This window comes from Mustelus asterias, chromosome 3 (assembly GCF_964213995.1).
Source record: "Mustelus asterias chromosome 3, sMusAst1.hap1.1, whole genome shotgun sequence".
Lineage (NCBI taxonomy): Eukaryota > Metazoa > Chordata > Chondrichthyes > Carcharhiniformes > Triakidae > Mustelus > Mustelus asterias.
In genome coordinates this window covers 8,859,802-8,877,585 of record NC_135803.1, presented here as the reverse complement: position 1 = coordinate 8,877,585, position 17,784 = coordinate 8,859,802, and the positions used below count along the sequence as shown (strand labels likewise).

The 17,784-nt window shown below is 44.6% G+C and overlaps 1 protein-coding gene across 1 annotated transcript; it reads left to right on the top strand.

Moving 5' to 3' along the window:
- Positions 1-1,493: 1,493 nt before the first annotated feature.
- On the top strand, positions 1,494-15,724 carry LOC144482770 (extracellular calcium-sensing receptor-like). The gene is given in 5 exon segments (XM_078201620.1): positions 1,494-1,766; positions 2,834-3,667; positions 6,591-6,818; positions 14,604-14,727; positions 14,811-15,724. Coding segments are annotated over 5 exon segments (2,358 nt in total). The 5' UTR covers positions 1,494-1,508.
- Positions 15,725-17,784: the final 2,060 nt, after the last annotated feature.

Below are 17,784 nucleotides of genomic sequence, written 5' to 3'. Positions count from 1 at the left end.
AGTAATTGACTCTTCCACCCTGGGAAAAAGCTTCCGACTATCCACACTGTCCATGCCTCTAATAATCCTGTAGACATCGATCAGGTCGCCCTTCAACCTCCGTCGTTCCAGTGAGAACAAACAAAGTTTCTCCAACCTCTCCTCATAGCTAATGCCCTCCATACCAGGCAACATCCTGGTAAATCTTTTCTGTACCCTCTCCAAAGCCTTCACATCCTTCTGGTAGTGTGGCGACCAGAATTGAACACTATGTTCGAAGTGCAGCCTAACTAAGGTTCTATAAAGCTGCAACATGACTGGCCAATTTTTAAACTCAATGCCCCAGCCGATGAAGGCAATCATGCCGTATGCCTTCTTGACTACCTTCTTCATCTGCATTGTCACTTTCAGTTACCTGTGTACCTGTACACGCAGATCCCTTTGCCTATCAATACTCTTAAGGGTTCTGCCATTTAATGTATATTTCCTATCTGTATTAGACCTTCCAAAATGCATTACCTCATATTTGTCTGGATTAAACTCCATCTGCCATCTCTCTGCCCAAGCCTCCAACCGATCTATATTCTGCTGTATCCTCAGATGGTCCTCATCACTACCAACAAATCCACCAACCTTTGTGTCGTCCGCAAACTTACTGATCAAACCAGTTACATTTTCCTCCAAATCATTTATGTATATTACAAACAGCAAGGATCCCACCACTGATCCCTGAGGAACGCCACTTGTCACAACCCTCCATTCAGATATGCACCCTTCCACTGCTACCCTCTGTCTTCTTTGACCGAGCCAGTTTTGTAACTTTGCCAGCTCACCTCTGATCCCATGCAACTTCACCTTCTGCATCAGTCTGCCATGAGGGACCTTGTCTAAGGCCTTACTGAAGTCCATGTAGACAACATCCACTGCCATACCCTCATCAATCATCTTCATCACTTCCTCGAAAAACTCGATCAAGTTAGTGAGACACGTCCCCCACTTCACAAAACCACGTTGTCTCTCACTAATACGTCCACTTATTTCCAAGTGGGAACAAATCCTGGCTCGAAGAATAATCTCCAATAATTTCCCTACCACTGACGTGAGGCTCACCGGCCGGTAATTACCTGGATTATTCTTGCTACCCTTCTTAAACAAAGGAACAACATTGGCTTATGTCCAATCGTCTGGGACCTCCCCTGTAGCCAATGAGGATACAAAGATTTCTCTCATGGCCCCACCAATTTCCTCCGTTGCCTCTCTCAGTATTCTGATATGTGATATGTGTTTCATTACAAATACAGGCATTCGTTTTTCGCCATGACACTAGAACTTTCCTTCTTATTGTGGAAAAAAACATGTATGGTCTTTACAGACTGAATACACTTTTTATTTGCTGTGGTTTGAGAGAATATATTGCGTCTTAACTATATTATGCAACAAGCGATTGAATTATGATTTGATTATCTGTACTGTGTTTTGTTTACATATTCCACAGTTTTCAATTGTCAAACTTTCGGTTGGTGCAAACCATGCTATTTGCTATTGAAGAAATAAACCAGAGCAAAACTCTACTTCAGAATTTCACACTGGGATATAAAATCTACGATGACTGCTCGTCCTTCACCATTGCGTCAAAAACAGCGCTCGCTATGGTCAACGGAGAACAAGAACTAATTAATTACCCGCAGTGTAAAGGGTCCTCCAATGTAGCAGCTATTATAGGCTGTGCTATGTCCTCGTCCTCCATTGCAACTGCAAGGGCAGTTGGCTCCTTTGGAATTCCGATGGTAACGTGTAAATACATTCATTTAACTAGTTATTAAGTATCTTCGGTTAGTTTGTCCAGTGCTGGAAGGTTAATCATGGTACCAAAGTGGTTAGTACTGTTACCTCACAGCACCAGGGGCCCGGGTTCGATTCCTGGCTTGGGTCAATGTCTTTTCCGAGTCTGCATGTTTTCTCTGTGTCTCTGTGGGTTTCCTCTGGGTCCTCCGGCTTTCTCCCACAGTCTGAAAGGTAGTGAAGTGCATTGGCTACGCTAAATCCTCCCTCAGTGAAAGCACCGCTTTCTGGACCTGCATTTTTACTCCTCATCCCTGATTGCCCTTGATAAGGTGATGCTGAATAACCTTTTTGAACTTCTGCATTCTATATGCTGTAGGTACAGCCACGGTGCTGTGAGGGAGGGAATAAAAATAGCAGATCCAAAGACAGTGAAGGGACAGTGAGAGAAATCCGAATCATACCCGTGGTTGGATGCGAACTGGAACCTGACGGCGTTTCCATGCATCAGCTTCATTTGTTCTTCCTGGTGGGAGAGGTTATGAATTTGGAAGGGTATGTTGAAGGAGTCTTCGAGAGTTGCTCCGATGCATCTTTTAGAAGGTGCACACTGCTGAAATTGCGCCTCGGTGGTGAAGGGAGTGGATCTGAAAGTTTAAAATGTAAAGTTTATTTATTAGTTGCAGGTTTTATTTATTAGTGTCACAAATGAGTGAAAGTGATGAATGGGACGCGAATCAAGTGGGATGCTTTGTCCTGGATGGTGAGCAGCTTCTTAGGTTCTGGGGCTGCACGAATTCAGGCAAATGGAGAGGATTCCAGACAGGTTTTAGGGAGACAGGAGGTGAGTTTCTTGCAGCAGAATTTCCAGTTGCTCATTGCTCTTGGAGCCACAGTAAATATTGAATTAGTTCAGTTCAGCTGCTGATGAATGACAAACTCCCGAACACTATTGATATGCAAATATCAAATGATTCACACCAGAAATGTAGACAAATCGTGCTAATTACTGTTAGGTAATTGAAAGTATTCTCAACACATGTTTTCATATGTTCACACTTTTTATATACAGATTAGTTATTTCTCCACCTGCTCCTGCCTCAGTGATAAACAGGAATACCCCACCTTTTTTAGAACGATACCAAGTGATGACTATCAGACCAAAATTCTCGCTGAACTCGTGAAAACTTTCGGCTGGAATTGGATTGGGACCGTTCGGAGCAACACCGAATACGGGAATTTTGGAATGCGAACATTTATTCAAGAGGCCGAGAAACTTGGGGTTTGTATCGCGTACTCTGAAGTGTTTTATCGGACAGATCCTGCAGAAAAAATCACCAAAATAGTCCACGTGATCAAACAGGCGACGACACCCGTGTTGATCGGATTCCTACATCCTCGAGAAGTGCGACTTTTACTGAAGGAATTTTCGCGTCAAAATGTAAGCGGGATCCAGTGGATTGGAAGCGAAGGGTGGGTTACTGAAGAGTTGGTTTCACCTGAAGAAAGGGCACGATTTCTCGTTGGGACAATTGGTTTGGCCACCCCGAGGACAGAAATACCCGGACTCAGAGATTATCTTCTGAACATTCATCCTTCGAGATTCCCTGATAATATGTTCGTGAAGAAATTTTGGGAAGCTGCATTCATGTGCTCGTTCAAGGCCGAGAATGCGACAGGGCAAACTGCTCCAGCACTTCCCGTGCGACAGTGCACCGGGAAGGAGCGGTTGGAAGAAATACAAACAGCGTATCTGCCGGCGATAATGGACGGAATTTCCTACATTGTGTACAAAGCTGTCTACGCGGTGGCACATGCTCTGGACGACATGCTATCTTGCGAAGAAGGCAATGGACCCTTTGTGAATAATACGTGTGCTCAGATTTCCAATTTTCAGCCCTGGCAGGTATGGACATTTTATTTGACACAGCCTTTCCGAGATTAAGTCCATCTATATAACATGGACCAATGTTTTCGAACAAAGAACAACATTTTTTTTCTTTGTCACAAGTAGGCTTCCATTCACACTGCAATGAAGGTACTATTAAAATCCCCCAGTCGTCACACTCCGGCGTCTGTTCAGGTACACTGAGAGAGAATTTAGCATGGCCAATTTACCGAACCTGCACATCTTTTGACTGTGGGAGGAAACCGGAGCACCCGGGGCAAATCCACGCAGACATGGGGAGAATGTGCAAACTCCACACAGACAGTGACCCCAAGCCAGGAATCGAGTCCGGGTCCCTGGCACTGTGATGTAGCACTGTTAACCATTGTACCACCGTTGTACAGCACAGGAATAGCCCAGTCGGCCCTCCAGCCCAGTGCCAATCATGATGCCCCAACTAAACTAAAAAGGTCTACCAATACTTGGTCCGTATCCCTCTCTTCACTCCCTATTCATGTACCCATGCACATGCCTCTTAAATGTTGCTAATGTGCCTGCTTCCACCACGACATCTGGCAGGGTGTTCCAGGTACCCACCACTTCCTGTGTGAAAAATGACCCCTGCATATCTCCCTTAAGCCTCCCCCTCTCAACTTGAACCTGTGCCCCCTTGTGATTGATGCTTCCAACCTGGAAAAACGCCTCTGAATATCCACCCTGTTGCTGCCTCTCATAATTTTGTAGACCCCTATCAGGTCTCCCTTCAGCCTCCATCTTTCCAGTGAAAACAATCCTAGTTTATTCAGCCTCTCCTCATACCCTACGCCCTTGAGACCAGGCAACGTCCGAGTGAACCATCTTTGCACTCTCTCCAAAGCTTCCACATCCTTTGCACATTGTGGCAAACTGAACTGCAAGCAAAACTCCAAAAGCAGCCGAACTAAGTTTTAATATAGCTGCAATATGATTTCCCAACTCTTGTACTCAATGCCCCGACCAATGAAGGCAAGCATGGCATATGCCTTCTTAGTCATCTTGGCCACTGTGTTGCCACTTTTAGACAACTGTCGACCTGCACGCCCAGATCCCTCGATATGTTTATTTTCATAGGTATTCTGCAAATTTACAGCATAATTCACACCTAAATTTGATCCTCCCAAATGTTTCACCTCAGATATGTCCATATTAAGTTCCATCTGCGATTTCTGTGCCTAAGTCTCCAATCGATCTATATCCAGTTGTATCCTTTGACAATCCCTGGCACAATCAGCAACTCGACTAACCTTTGTGTCATCTGCAAACTGACTGATCAAGCCACTCACGTTTTCCTCCAGATCATTTGTATACACTACAAACAGCAGAGGTCCCAGCAGTGATCACTGTGGAATACCACTTGGTGCAGATCTCCATTCTGAAAAACACCCTTCCACCGCTACTCTCTGTCTTCTATAACCAAGCCAGTTCTGAATCCATCTAACCAGCCGGCCCCGAATCCCATGTGGTTTTAGTTTCTATTCCAGTCTGCCATGTGGGACCTTGTCAAAAGCCTGACCAAAGTCCATGTTAGGTACATCCACGGCCCTTCCCTTATCAATTACCTTTGTCACCACTTCAAAAAACTCAATCAAGTTGGTGAGACATGACCTTCCCCATACAAAAGCATGCTGCCTGTCACTAACTAGTCCATGTTCTTCCAAATGAGCATATATCCTATCCCTCAGTATTTTCTCCAAAAGCTTACCCAACACAGAAGTCACCAGCCTATAATTTCCTGCAGTATTCCTGCTTCCTTTCTCAAACAAGGGAACAATATTGACTATTCTCCAGTCCCCTGGAACTGGATAAAAAAGGATGTGAAGTTATCTGTTAAGGCACCAACTATTTCGTCCCTTTCCTCCCACATAACCTGGGTTAGAGTGCATCTGGCCCTGGGGACCTGTGTACCTTAATGCAATTTAGGATACCCAACACCTCCTCCTTTGATACATTGACATTTTCGAGAGCGTTCAGACACCCATCCCTGATCTCAACTTCCTTCATGCCCTTCTCCTCAGTCAATACTGATGCAAAGTACTCATTAAGAATCTCACCCATCTCTGTGTCTCCACGCATAACTTGCCAGCATTGTCATTGAGTGGGCCTACTCTTTGTCTTGCTATCCTCTTGCTCCTAATATATCCGTAAAAAGCCTTGGAATTCTCCTTGACCCTGTTTGCGAAAGACATTTCGTGCCCCCCGTTAGCTCTCCTAATTCCATGTTTAAATTCCTTCCTACTTTCTCAATACCCTTCAAGGGCTTCGTCAGTTTTTAGTTTCCTCGGCCTGTTACATGCTTCCATTATCCTTTGACGGAGCTGACAAATTTCGTTATCATCCATGATTCTCGAATTCTGCAATTTTTATCCTTAATTTTTGCAGGGGCATGCATGTTCTGCACTTTGATCAATTGGCATTGAAAAGCCTCGCATATGCTGGACGTGGATTTGCCCTCAAATGGCCACTCCCAATCCACATTCGTCAGTTCCTGTCTCTTTTGGGTGTATTTGTCCGTCGCCCAATTAAGCAACCTCACCTGAGGGCCACATTTTTCCTTCTCCATGACTCCCCGAAATCTTATTGAATTATGGTCTCTCAGCCCAAAATGCACCCCCAATGAATCATCTATTTACTGGCCCGACTCATTCCCCATTACCAAGGCTAATATGCCCCGCGCCCTTATAGGATTATCAACACACTGTGTCAACAAGCCCTCCCTGACACATCTGACACATGCTCTCCTTCCGAGCCCCTGGCCCCAAAGGAGTTGCTTGAATTGTTCATTGGTGAATTTCCAGCCTTTCGGTTTGAGTTAATGTATGTGGATTTTTATTGCACTTGGCCACATACAGCTAATCCAGGTTGCAGCTAAAGACTTACATGGTTTGCATTATTCTATTTCCAGCTGCTCCATTACCTACATTCAGTAAATTTCACAGATCGAACTGGGAGAATCGTGTACTTTGATAAAAATGGTGATCCAGTCCCGGCATATGAATTGATTAATTTGCAACTGACTTTGAAGAGAACAGTTGAAGTTGTGAACATTGGATATTATGATGGTACAGCTCCTTTCGGACAAGAATTTAACCTGAATATCGGTGATATTATGTGGAGCGGCGTTGACAATCAGGTATGTTCCTTGTGATGCCCATTCATGTATCATGGTATAACTCCGAGCTTTAAACTCACAGCATTGAAATAATTATATGTGTGTTTCATTAATACTTTGATTTTGAAGGGACTGACAAGATAGGCATTTGTTGCTTATCATTACTTTTCCTGGTTTAATATAAATGAATAACTTTTGAAGCCATTTCAGAAGCGGTTTTCCGCCTTTGCTTTTTCCTATCCACTCCTCCCCTCACACCCTTTGGCATTACTTGTTATTTTGCTGCTGTTTTAGTTAATCGAAGTAAGTAACTTCAATAAACTGTTGAAGTGCATTTTTATTCGCCGCTAAACTTGTTGTAGAAACAATGTGTCTCCACAATCTATCCACTGATTCCTAAATTGTCCCTAATTTTCGATTTTCAGCGAGGAGCCATATTCCAATATTGTGAGGTGATAGCTGGCAGGAAATTTTGAATCATGTTCAGTCCTTTTTGGTAGAGAAAGAGAAGGATGTTGGCTGTCCTGATGGAGGATTATCATCATGATGAGTGAGCTTGATACTGTGGAAACAGAGAAGGTCGTTCGACATGTAGGAAGGGCAGAGTGAGAGTCCAAATGATATGGACGTTAAATTACCCAGATAGCGTTTGTAATATGCAAAACGCAAGTGGGGATAGAGTTCAATGGCAAGGATGCAATTAACTGAAAGGAAGTTAAAAACTCGAAGAATAAACGAATAGAATATTTGAATGAGAGGGGATGGGAGCAGGATCTTGGGGAACATTAACAGCGTTACAGACCGTTGTGTCAAAATCTATGCTTCTCTGCTTTGCAGAACATAGAACATAGAACAGTACAGCACAGAACAGGCCCTTCGGCCCACGATGTTGTGCCGAGCTTTATCTGAAACCAAGATCAAGCTATCCCACTCCCTATCATCCTGGTGTGCTCCATGTGCCTATCCAATAACCGCTTAAATGTTCCTAAAGTGTCTGACTCCACTATCACTGCAGGCAGTCCATTCAACACCCCAACCACTCTCTGCGTAAAGAACCTACCTCTGATATCCGTCCTGTATCTCCCACCACGAACCCTATAGTTATGCCCCCTTGTAATAGCTCCATCCACCCGAGGAAATAGTCTTTGAACGTTCACTCTATCTATCCCCTTCATCATTTTATACACCTCTATTAAGTCTCCCCTCAGCCTCCTCCGCTCCAGAGAGAACAGCCCTACCTCCCTCAACCTTTCCTCATATGACCTACCCTCCAAACCAGGCAGCATCCTGGTAAATCTCCTCTGCACTCTTTCCAGCGCTTCCACATCCTTCTTATAGTGAGGTGACCAGAACTGCACACAATATTCCAAATGTGGTCTCACCAAGGTCCTGTACAGTTGCAGCATAACCCCACGGCTCTTAAACTCCAACCCCCTGTTAATAAAAGCTAACACACTATAGGCCTTCTTCACAGCTCTATCCACTTGAGTGGCAACCTTTAGAGATCTGTGGATATGGACCCCAAGATCTCTCTGTTCCTCCACAGTCTTCAGAACCCTACCTTTGACCCTGTAATCCACATTTAAATTTGTCCTACCAAAATGAATCACCTCACATTTATCAGGGTTAAACTCCATTTGCCATTTTTCAGCCCAGCTTTGCATCCTATCTATGTCTCTTTGCAGCCTACAACAGCCCTCCACCTCATCCACTACTCCACCAATCTTGGTGTCATCAGCAAATTTACTGATCCACCCTTCAGCCCCCTCCTCTAAGTCATTAATAAAAATCACAAAGAGCAGAGGACCAAGCACTGATCCCTGCGGCACACCGCTAGCAACCTGCCTCCAATCCGAAAATTTTCCATCGACCACCACCCTCTGTCTTCGGTCAGACAGCCAGTTACCTATCCAATCGGCCAACTTTCCCTCTATCCCACACCTCCTCACTTTCATCATAAGCCGACCATGGGGGACCTTATCAAACGCCTTACTAAAATCCATGTATATGACATCAACTGACGTAACTGCATGCAAAACTGGATAAAAAACGTTGCTGATATTTCTTTTTATCTCTTAACTTTCCAATATTTGCACGTTGGCCGTTGCCTGCCAGAATGGACATGACGGGACCAGTCGTAGTAATTATGAACAATACACGGTAGTCTTATCCAATTACGTAATAAGACCATAAGACATGGGAGCAGAGTTAGGCCACTCGGCCCATAGACTCTGCTCTGCCATTCAATAATGGCTGATATTTCTCTCATCCCCATTCTCCTTCCTTTTTCCCATAACCCCTGGTCCCCTTATTAATCAAGGACCTGTCTATTTCTGTCTTAAAGGCACTCAATGGCCTGGCCTCCACAACCCTCTGTGGCAAAGATTCACCATTCTCTGGCTGAAGAAATTCATCCTCAACTCTGTTTCAAAGGTCGTCCCTTTAGCCTGATGTTGTGCCCTCTGGTTCTAGTTTTTCCCACTCGTGGAAACATCCTCTCCACGTCCACTCTATCCAGGCCTCTCAGTATCCTGTAAGTTTCAATAAGATCACCCCTCATCCTTCTCAACTCCAACGAGCACAGACCCAGAGTCCTCAACCGATCCTCATATGACATGCTCTTCATTCCAGAGATCATTCTTGTGAACCTCCTCTGGACCCTTTCTAAGGTCAGCACATCCTTCCTTAGATATGGGGCCCGTAACTGCTCACAATACTCCGAATGGGGTCTGACCAGAGCCTTATACAGCCTTAGAAGTACATCCCTGCTCTTGTATTCTAGCCCATTCGACATGAATGCAAACATTGCATTTGCCTTCCTAACTGCCAACTGAACCTACATGTTTACCTTAAGAGAATCTTGAACGATGACTTCCAAGTCCCTTTGTGTTTCTGATTTCCGAAGCATTTCCCCATTTAGAAAATGGTCTGTGCCTTCATTCCTCCTTCCAAAGTGCATAACCTCACACTTTTCCACGTTGTATTCCATCTGTCACTTCTTTGCCCACTCTCCGAACGTGTACAAAGCCTTCTGCAGCCCCCCTGCTTCCCAACACTACCTGTCCCTCCACATATCTTTGTATCATCTGCAAACGTAGCAACAGTGCCTTCTGTTCCTTCCTCCAAATCGTTAATGTATGTTGTGAAATGTTGTGGTCCCAGTACCGACCCCTGAGGCACACCACTAGTCACCAGCTGCCATCCTGAAAAAGTCCCCTTTATCCCCACTCTCTGCCTTCCGCCAGTCAGTCAATCCTCTATCCATCCCAGGATCCTACCCTTAACACCATGGGCTCTTATCTTATTTAACAGTCTTCTATGCGGCACCTTGTCAAAGGCCTTCTGGAAATCTAAATAAATCACGTCCACTGGTTCTCCTTTAACTAACTTCCTTGTTACCTCCTCAAAGAACTCTGACAGCTTTGTCAGACATGATCTCCCCTTGACAAAGCCATGCTGACTCAGTCCTACTTTATCATGCACTTCAAAGTACTCTGCAATCTCATCTTTAATAATGGACTCTAATCAGCGTTATTAGAAAATAACTACAATAGTTAGCTTGAAATGAATTATTCAACTCTAATGAATGGAAATATTGAAGCAAATGATCCCAATCGGCCTAGGATCTCCACCCTAAAGCTTCCTTCTCCCCAACATACATTAATCATCTGCATGTTCTCGCTGAAATCTACTGATTCTAATCAATGCTTACAGCAAACATTTCTTCTATAACAAAATGGATCGTTGTTTCTTGCCAACAATGTCTCAATGTTGGAGGATTATTCTTCATTTATCAACTAGACTCGAAACGTTGACTTTATTCTCTCCCCACAGATGCTGTCAGACCTGCTGGGACTTTCCAGCATTTTGTGCTTTTGTTTCAGATTCCAGCATTCGCAGCATTTTGGTTTTATTTAAATACAGACCGGGGCGGCACGGTAGCACAGTGGTTAGCACTGCTGCTTCACAGCTCCAGGGACATGGGTTCGATTCCCGGCTTGGGTCACTGTCTGTGTGGAGTTTGCACATTCTCCCTGTGTCTGCGTGGGTTTCCTGCGGGTGCTCCGGTTTCCTCCCACAGTCCAAAGATGTGTGGGTTAGGTTGATTGGCCATGCTACAATTGCCCCTTAGTGTCCTGGGATGCGTAGATTGGAGAGATTAGTGGGTAAAATATGTCGGGATATGGGGGTGGGGCCTGGGTGGGATTGTGGTCGGTGCAGGCTCGATGGGCCGAATGGCCTCTTTCTGTACTGTAGGGTTTCTATGATTTCTATGATTTCTACATGGGGAGGCGACGGCCTAGTGGTATTATCGGTAGACTATTAAGCCAGAAAATCCGCTAATATTCTGGGAACCAGGGTTCGAATCTCACCACAGCAGATGGTAGAATTTGAATTCAATATAAAAAATAAACATCTGGTATTAAGAATCGGTTCCACGAAATGACCACAAAACCATGGTTGATTGTTGGAAAAAACCCATCAGGTTCACTCATGTCCTTTAGGGAAGGAAATCTGCAGTCCTTACCCGGTCTGGACTCCATGTGACTCCAGAACCACAGCAATGTGGTTGACTCTCAACTGCCATCTGAAATGGTCTGGAAAGCCAGTTAGTTTCAAGGACAATTAGGGATGGGCAATAAATGTTGGCCAGCCAGCGACACCCATGTCCTATGGATGAATAATTTAAAAAAATAGTTGGGTTTGTGCATCTCTGACACAAATCCAATTCTGCAGGAATATGGATACAACATATCCTGTCTTCTTAAACAACCGAGTCGATAATCTAAAAAATAATTCTTAGTTTACTTGAACTCTAACTAGCATGCATTGTGTTCACCTGTTTGCATCACTATATAGGGGAAAAGTCCAGGGTTTCACGAGGGTGCGGAAGAGATTTATTATAGTTATAGCAGGAATGAGGGGCATCAGTTATTTGGAGAAATTCAAAAAGCTGTACTTTCTTCGAGTAGAAAATAAGGGCAGACTTGATAGAGATTACCAAAATCATGAGGGGTTTGCGGAATAGGTTCAACTGACAATTATTGCTTATGAGCTAACAGATATTTGAGGTGAAAGATCAGCAAAATGCTGGGGACGCCTGAATTCTAAAGTCAAAACGGATTAAACCCGCAGGAGGTTCAATAAATTCTGTGGAGAGAGAAACACAGTTAACGTTTCGAGTCCGCAAGACTTTTCTGATTTGAAGTTATATTTCAAAGAGGTTAAAATGGCAGGAAAATAGATGCAGCGAGTTGTGATCAACATTGATTGGGAGAGGATGTTCGAGGGTAAGTCCACGTCTGGCATGTGGGAGTCTTTTAAGGAACTATTGATAAGGCTGCAGGATAGGCATGTGCCTGTAAAAAGGAAAGATAGGAAAGGTAGGATTCGAGAGCCGTGGATAACCAGGGAAATTGAGGATCTGATTAAAGTGAAAAGGGAGGCGTACGTTAAGTCCAGGCAACAGAAAACAGATGGAGCTCTGGAGGAATACAGAGAGAGTAGGAAAGAACTCAAACGGGGAGTTAGAAGGGCAGAAAGAGGTCACGAGATGTTCTTGGCAGGCAGGATTAAGGAGAATCCTAAGGCATTCTATTCATACGTTAGGAACAAAAGAATTGTCAGGGAGAAAATCGGACCTCTCAGGGACAAAGGAGGGGAATTATGCTTCGAACCCAAGGGAATAGGGGAGATCCTAAATGAATACTTTGCATCGGTATTCACGAAGGAGAGGGGCGTGTTAACCGGGAGTGTCTCGGAGGGAGGTGTTGACCCGTTAGAGAAAATCTCCATTACAAGAGAGGAAGTGTTAGGTTTTTTAGGGAACATTAAAACGGACAAAGCCCCAAGGCCTGATGGCATCTATCCTCGACTGCTCAGGGAGACGAGAGATGAAATTGCTGGGCCTCTGACGGAAATCTTTGTCGCTTCTTTGGACACGGGTGAGGTCCCTGAGGATTGGAGGATAGCGAATGTGGTCCCGTTGTTTAAGAAGGGTAGCAGGGATAACCCAGGAAATTATAGGCCGGTGAGCTTGACGTCCATGGTAGGGAAGTTGTTGGAGAGGATTCTTAGAGACAGGATGTATTTGCATTTAGAATGGAACAATCTCATTAGTGACAGACAGCATGGTTTTGTAAGAGGGAAGTCGTGCCTTACAAATTTGGTGGAGTTTTTTGAGGAAGTGACAAAAACTTGATGAAGGAAGGGCCGTGCATGTCGTCTATATGGATTTCAGTAAGGCATTTGACAAAGTCGCACATGGCAGGTTGGTTAAGAAGGTTAAGGCTCATGGGGTACAAGGAGAAGTGGCTAGATGGGTGGAGAACTGGCTTGGCCATAGGAGACAGAGGGTAGTGGTCGAAGGGTCTTTTTCCGGCTGGAGGTCTGTGACCAGTGGTGTTCCGCAGGGCTCTGTACTGGGACCTCTGCTATTTGTGATATAAATAAATGATTTGGAAGAAGGTGTAACTGGTGTAATCAGCAGGTTTGTGGATGACACGAAGATGGTTGGACTTGCGGATAGCGAAGAGCATTGTCGGGCAATACAGCAGGATATAGATAGGCTGGAAAATTGGGTGGAGAGGTGGCAGATGGAGTTTAATCCGGATAAATGCGAAGTGATGCATTTTGGAAGAAATAATGTCGGGAGGAGTTATACAATAAATGGCAGAGTCATCAGGCGTATAGAAACACAGAGGGACCTAGATGTGCAAGTCCACGAATCCTTGAAGGTGGCAACACAGGTGGAGAAGGTGGTGAAGAAGGCATATGGCATGCTTGCCTTTATAGGACGGGGTATAGAGTATAAAAGCTGGAGTCTGATGATGCAGCTATATAGAACGCTGGTTAGGCCACATTTGGAGTACTGCGTCCAGTTCTGGTCACCGCACTACCAGAAGGACGTGGATGCGTTAGAGAGAGTGCAGGGAAGGTTTACCAGGATGTTGCCTGGTATGGAGGGTCTTACCTATGAGGAGAGATTGGGTAAACTGGGGTTGTTCTCCCTGGAAAGACGGAGAATGAGGGGAGATCTAATAGAGGTGTACAAGATTATGAAGGGGATAGATAGGGTGAACGGTGAGAAGCTTTTTCCCAGATCAGAAGTGACGTTCACGAGGGGTCACGGGCTCAAGGTGAGAGGGGCGAAGTATAACTCAGATATTAGAGGAATGTTTTTTACACAGAGGGTAGTGGGGGCCTGGAATGCGCTGCCAAGTAGGGTGGTGGAGGCAGGCACGCTGACATCGTTTAAGACTTACCTGGATAGTCACATGAGCAGCCTGGGAATGGAGGGATACAAACGATTGGTCTAGTTGGACCAAGGAGCGGCACAGGGTTGGAGGGCCGAAGGGCCTGTTTCCTGTGCTGTACTGTTCTTTGTTCTTTGTACTGTTGTCTTCCTCATTATTCTGAACAGAGTAAGCCTGTCCATCAAACGACATCGCCCATCTGTGTCCCAATGTCTTATTGTCCAACTCAGTCAAACAAAAGAAGAAAATGCTGGGAAATCTCAGCGGGTTTTTGACAGCAAATGTGAAGAGAGAATAGAGCCAACGTTTCGAGTTTAGATTGCTCTTCGTCAGAGTCGCACTGTCTGAATCGAGTGGGCAAGGAGATTCATCAGTAACTTTTCCAAAAAAGAAATTGCATCAGTTTCTTCAAGGGAAGGAAATATAAACCCAGGGGAAAAGCGGAGAAGGAATAATCTGTGAAAAAGCGAGAGGGTTCACCATTAGCCTGGTGCTCCTTCTGTACAGAGTCGTTCTTTGATCCGAGGTGACATCCTTTCTGTTCCTTCAGATTCCACGTGCGGTTTGTACAGAACCGTGTCCTCCTGGAACAAGAAAGGTCAACAGGAAAGGACAACCGATCTGCTGTTTTGACTGTGCAGATTGCGCCGATGGTGAGATTAGCAACACCACAGGTCAGTACAAATCCGTTTAGGCTCCACTCCCTAATTCTTTGACCACAAGCAATTTTCGCGTTAAAAATGTTTTATTCTTTCAGATTCCACAGATTGCATGAAGTGCCCTTTGGAATACTGGTCCAATCAACAGAAAGATCGATGTGTTCTCAAGAAGATCGAATTTCTTTCCTTTGGCGAGATTCTGGGATTTGTGTTAGTGACACTTGCTTTAGTGGGAGTCGGTTTTACACTGGCTGCAGCTGCTATATTCTTCCACTTTCGAGAAACTCCAATCGTTAGAGCTAACAATTCGGAGCTCAGCTTCCTCCTTCTCTTCGCACTAACGCTTTGCTTCCTGTGCTCACTCACCTTCATTGGAGAGCCAACAGGATGGTCTTGTATGTTGCGTCGGACTGCGTTTGGTATTGTATTTGTTCTCTCTATTTCCTGTATTTTGGGGAAAACTATTCTTGTTGTGATAGCATTTAAAGCCACTCTTCCCAATAACAATTTGATGAACTGGTTTGGACCTACGCAACAGAGATTAGGAGTGTTCCTCCTTACATTTGTTCAGGCATTAATTTGTGCGATCTGGTTAAGTTTATCGCCTCCCTATCCATTGAAGAACATGGCCCATTACAGAGACATTATTGTTTTGGAATGTGATGTGGGTTCTTTAAAAGCCTTTTATATTGTGTCGAGCTATATTGGTCTTCTGTCCACTGTTTGCTTCGTGCTTGCTTTCCTTGCACGAAAACTTCCGGATAATTTCAACGACGCGAAGTATATAACTTTCAGTATGTTGATCTTCTGCGCTGTTTGGATAACCTTTATCCCAGCTTATGTCAGCTCTCCTGGAAAGTACACTGTGGCAGTCGAAGTATTTGCAATCTGGGCATCAAGCTTTGGTTTGCTTGTCTGCATTTTTGCTCCTAAATGTTATATTGTCTTGCTGAAACCGGAGGCTAACACGAAGAAAAATATGATGGGCAAAGTGACTTGACAATCACTCTGAACCTTCAGCTATTTCTCACGTCTTGTGCCCCCTCTATTACATCGATGTGAATATTCATTGCTTAATTAATGTAGCTTGCATTCACTTTTTTTTGTAAAGCGTCTGAGAAATGGATGTACAGGATTCCATATTATCATTAAAGCTATGTTCAATTATACTGACTACTTTATTGTAGCGCATATAGAACATAGAACAATACAGCACAGAACAGGCCCTTTATCTGAAACCAAGATCAAGCTATCCCACTCCCTATCATCCTGGTGTGCTCCATTTGCCTATCCAATAACCGCTTAAATGTTCCTAAAGTGTCTGACTCCACTATCACTGCAGGCAGTCCATTCCACACCCCAACCACTCTCTGTGTAAAGAGCCTACCTCTGATATCCTTCCTGTATCTCCCACCACGAACCCTATGGTTATGCCCCCTTGTAATAGCTCCATCCACCCGAGGAAATAGTCTTTGAACGTTCACTCTACCTATCCCCTTCATCATTTTATAAATCTCTATTAAGTCTCCCCTCAGCCTCCTCCGCTCCAGAGAGAACAGCCGTAGCTCCCTCAACCTTTCCTCATAAGACCTACCCTCCAAACCAGGCACCATCCTGGTAAATCTCCTCTGCACTCTTTCCAGCGCTTCCACATCCTTCTTATAGTGAGGTGACCAGAACTGCACACAATATTCCAAATGTGGTCTCACCAAGGTCCTGTACAGTTGCAGCATAACCCCACGGCTCTTAAACTCCAACCCCCTGTTAATAAAAGCTAACACACAATAGGCCTTCTTCACAGCTCTATCCACTTGAGTGGCAACTTTTAGAGATCTGTGGATATGGACCCTAAGTTCTCTCTGTTCCTCCACAGTCTTCAGAACCCTACCTTTGACCCTGTAATCCACATTTAAATTTGTCCTACCAAAATGAATCACCTCACATTTATCAGGGTTAAACTCCATTTGCCATTTTTCAGCCCAGCTTTGCATCCTATCTATGTCTCTTTGCAGCCTACAACAGCCCTCCACCTCATCCATTACTCCACCAATCTTGGTGTCATCAGCAAATTTACTGATCCACCCTTCAGCCCCCTCCTCTAAGTCATTAATAAAAATCACAAAGAGCAGAGGACCAAGCACTGATCCGTGTGGCACTCCGCTAGCAACCTGCCTCCAATCCGAAAATTTTCCATCGACCACCACCTTCGATCAGACAGCCAGTTACCTATCCAATCGGCCAACTTTCCCTCTATCCACACCTCCTCACTTTCATCATAAGCCGACCATGGGGGACCTTATCAAACGCCTTACTAAAATCCATGTATATGACATCAACTGCCCTACCTTCATCAACACACTTAGTTACCTCCTCAAAAAATTCAATCAAATTTGTGAGGCACGACTTGCCCTTCACGAATCCGTGCTGACTATCCCGGATTAATCCGTATCTTGCTAAATGGTCATAAATCCCATATCTAAGGACCTTTTCCATCAATGTGGATATGTGCAAACCCAAACGTGTATAGGTGGACGGCATTACTCTTGTGAGTGACCTGTATGGGGTTAAAATATTCCGGGTGTAGGCTGTGCACCAACAGCAAGCTGACACTTCTCTTGAGCTAAGACCGATTTTTCTTCAACAACTTACAATTAATTCCACTGATAAAAAGAGACATGCCGAAACTCTTTATATTTGGCTCCGCAGGACACTTTGCATGAAGATCAATATGAGGATAATACTGTAAAAGACGGGAGTGCTGATTGATTAGCAAGTGATCTTTGATTGGTAGAGATGTTGCCATCGAGAATCCCCATCAGTTGATGCACTCTCCATGCCAACACCCCTACCAATCAAAGACCACTTGCGATTGGGTATTTACGCATCCCAAGGGGCAATTTAGCATGGTTGATCCACGTTATCGGCACATTTCTTTGGAGTGTTTGGGGTGAAACCGGGGCACCCATCGGAAACATGTGCAGTAATGGGGAGAACGTACAAGCTCCACATAGTCACCAAAGACTGGAATCGAACCCGGGTCCCTGCCGCTGTGAGGCAGCAGTGCTAACCACT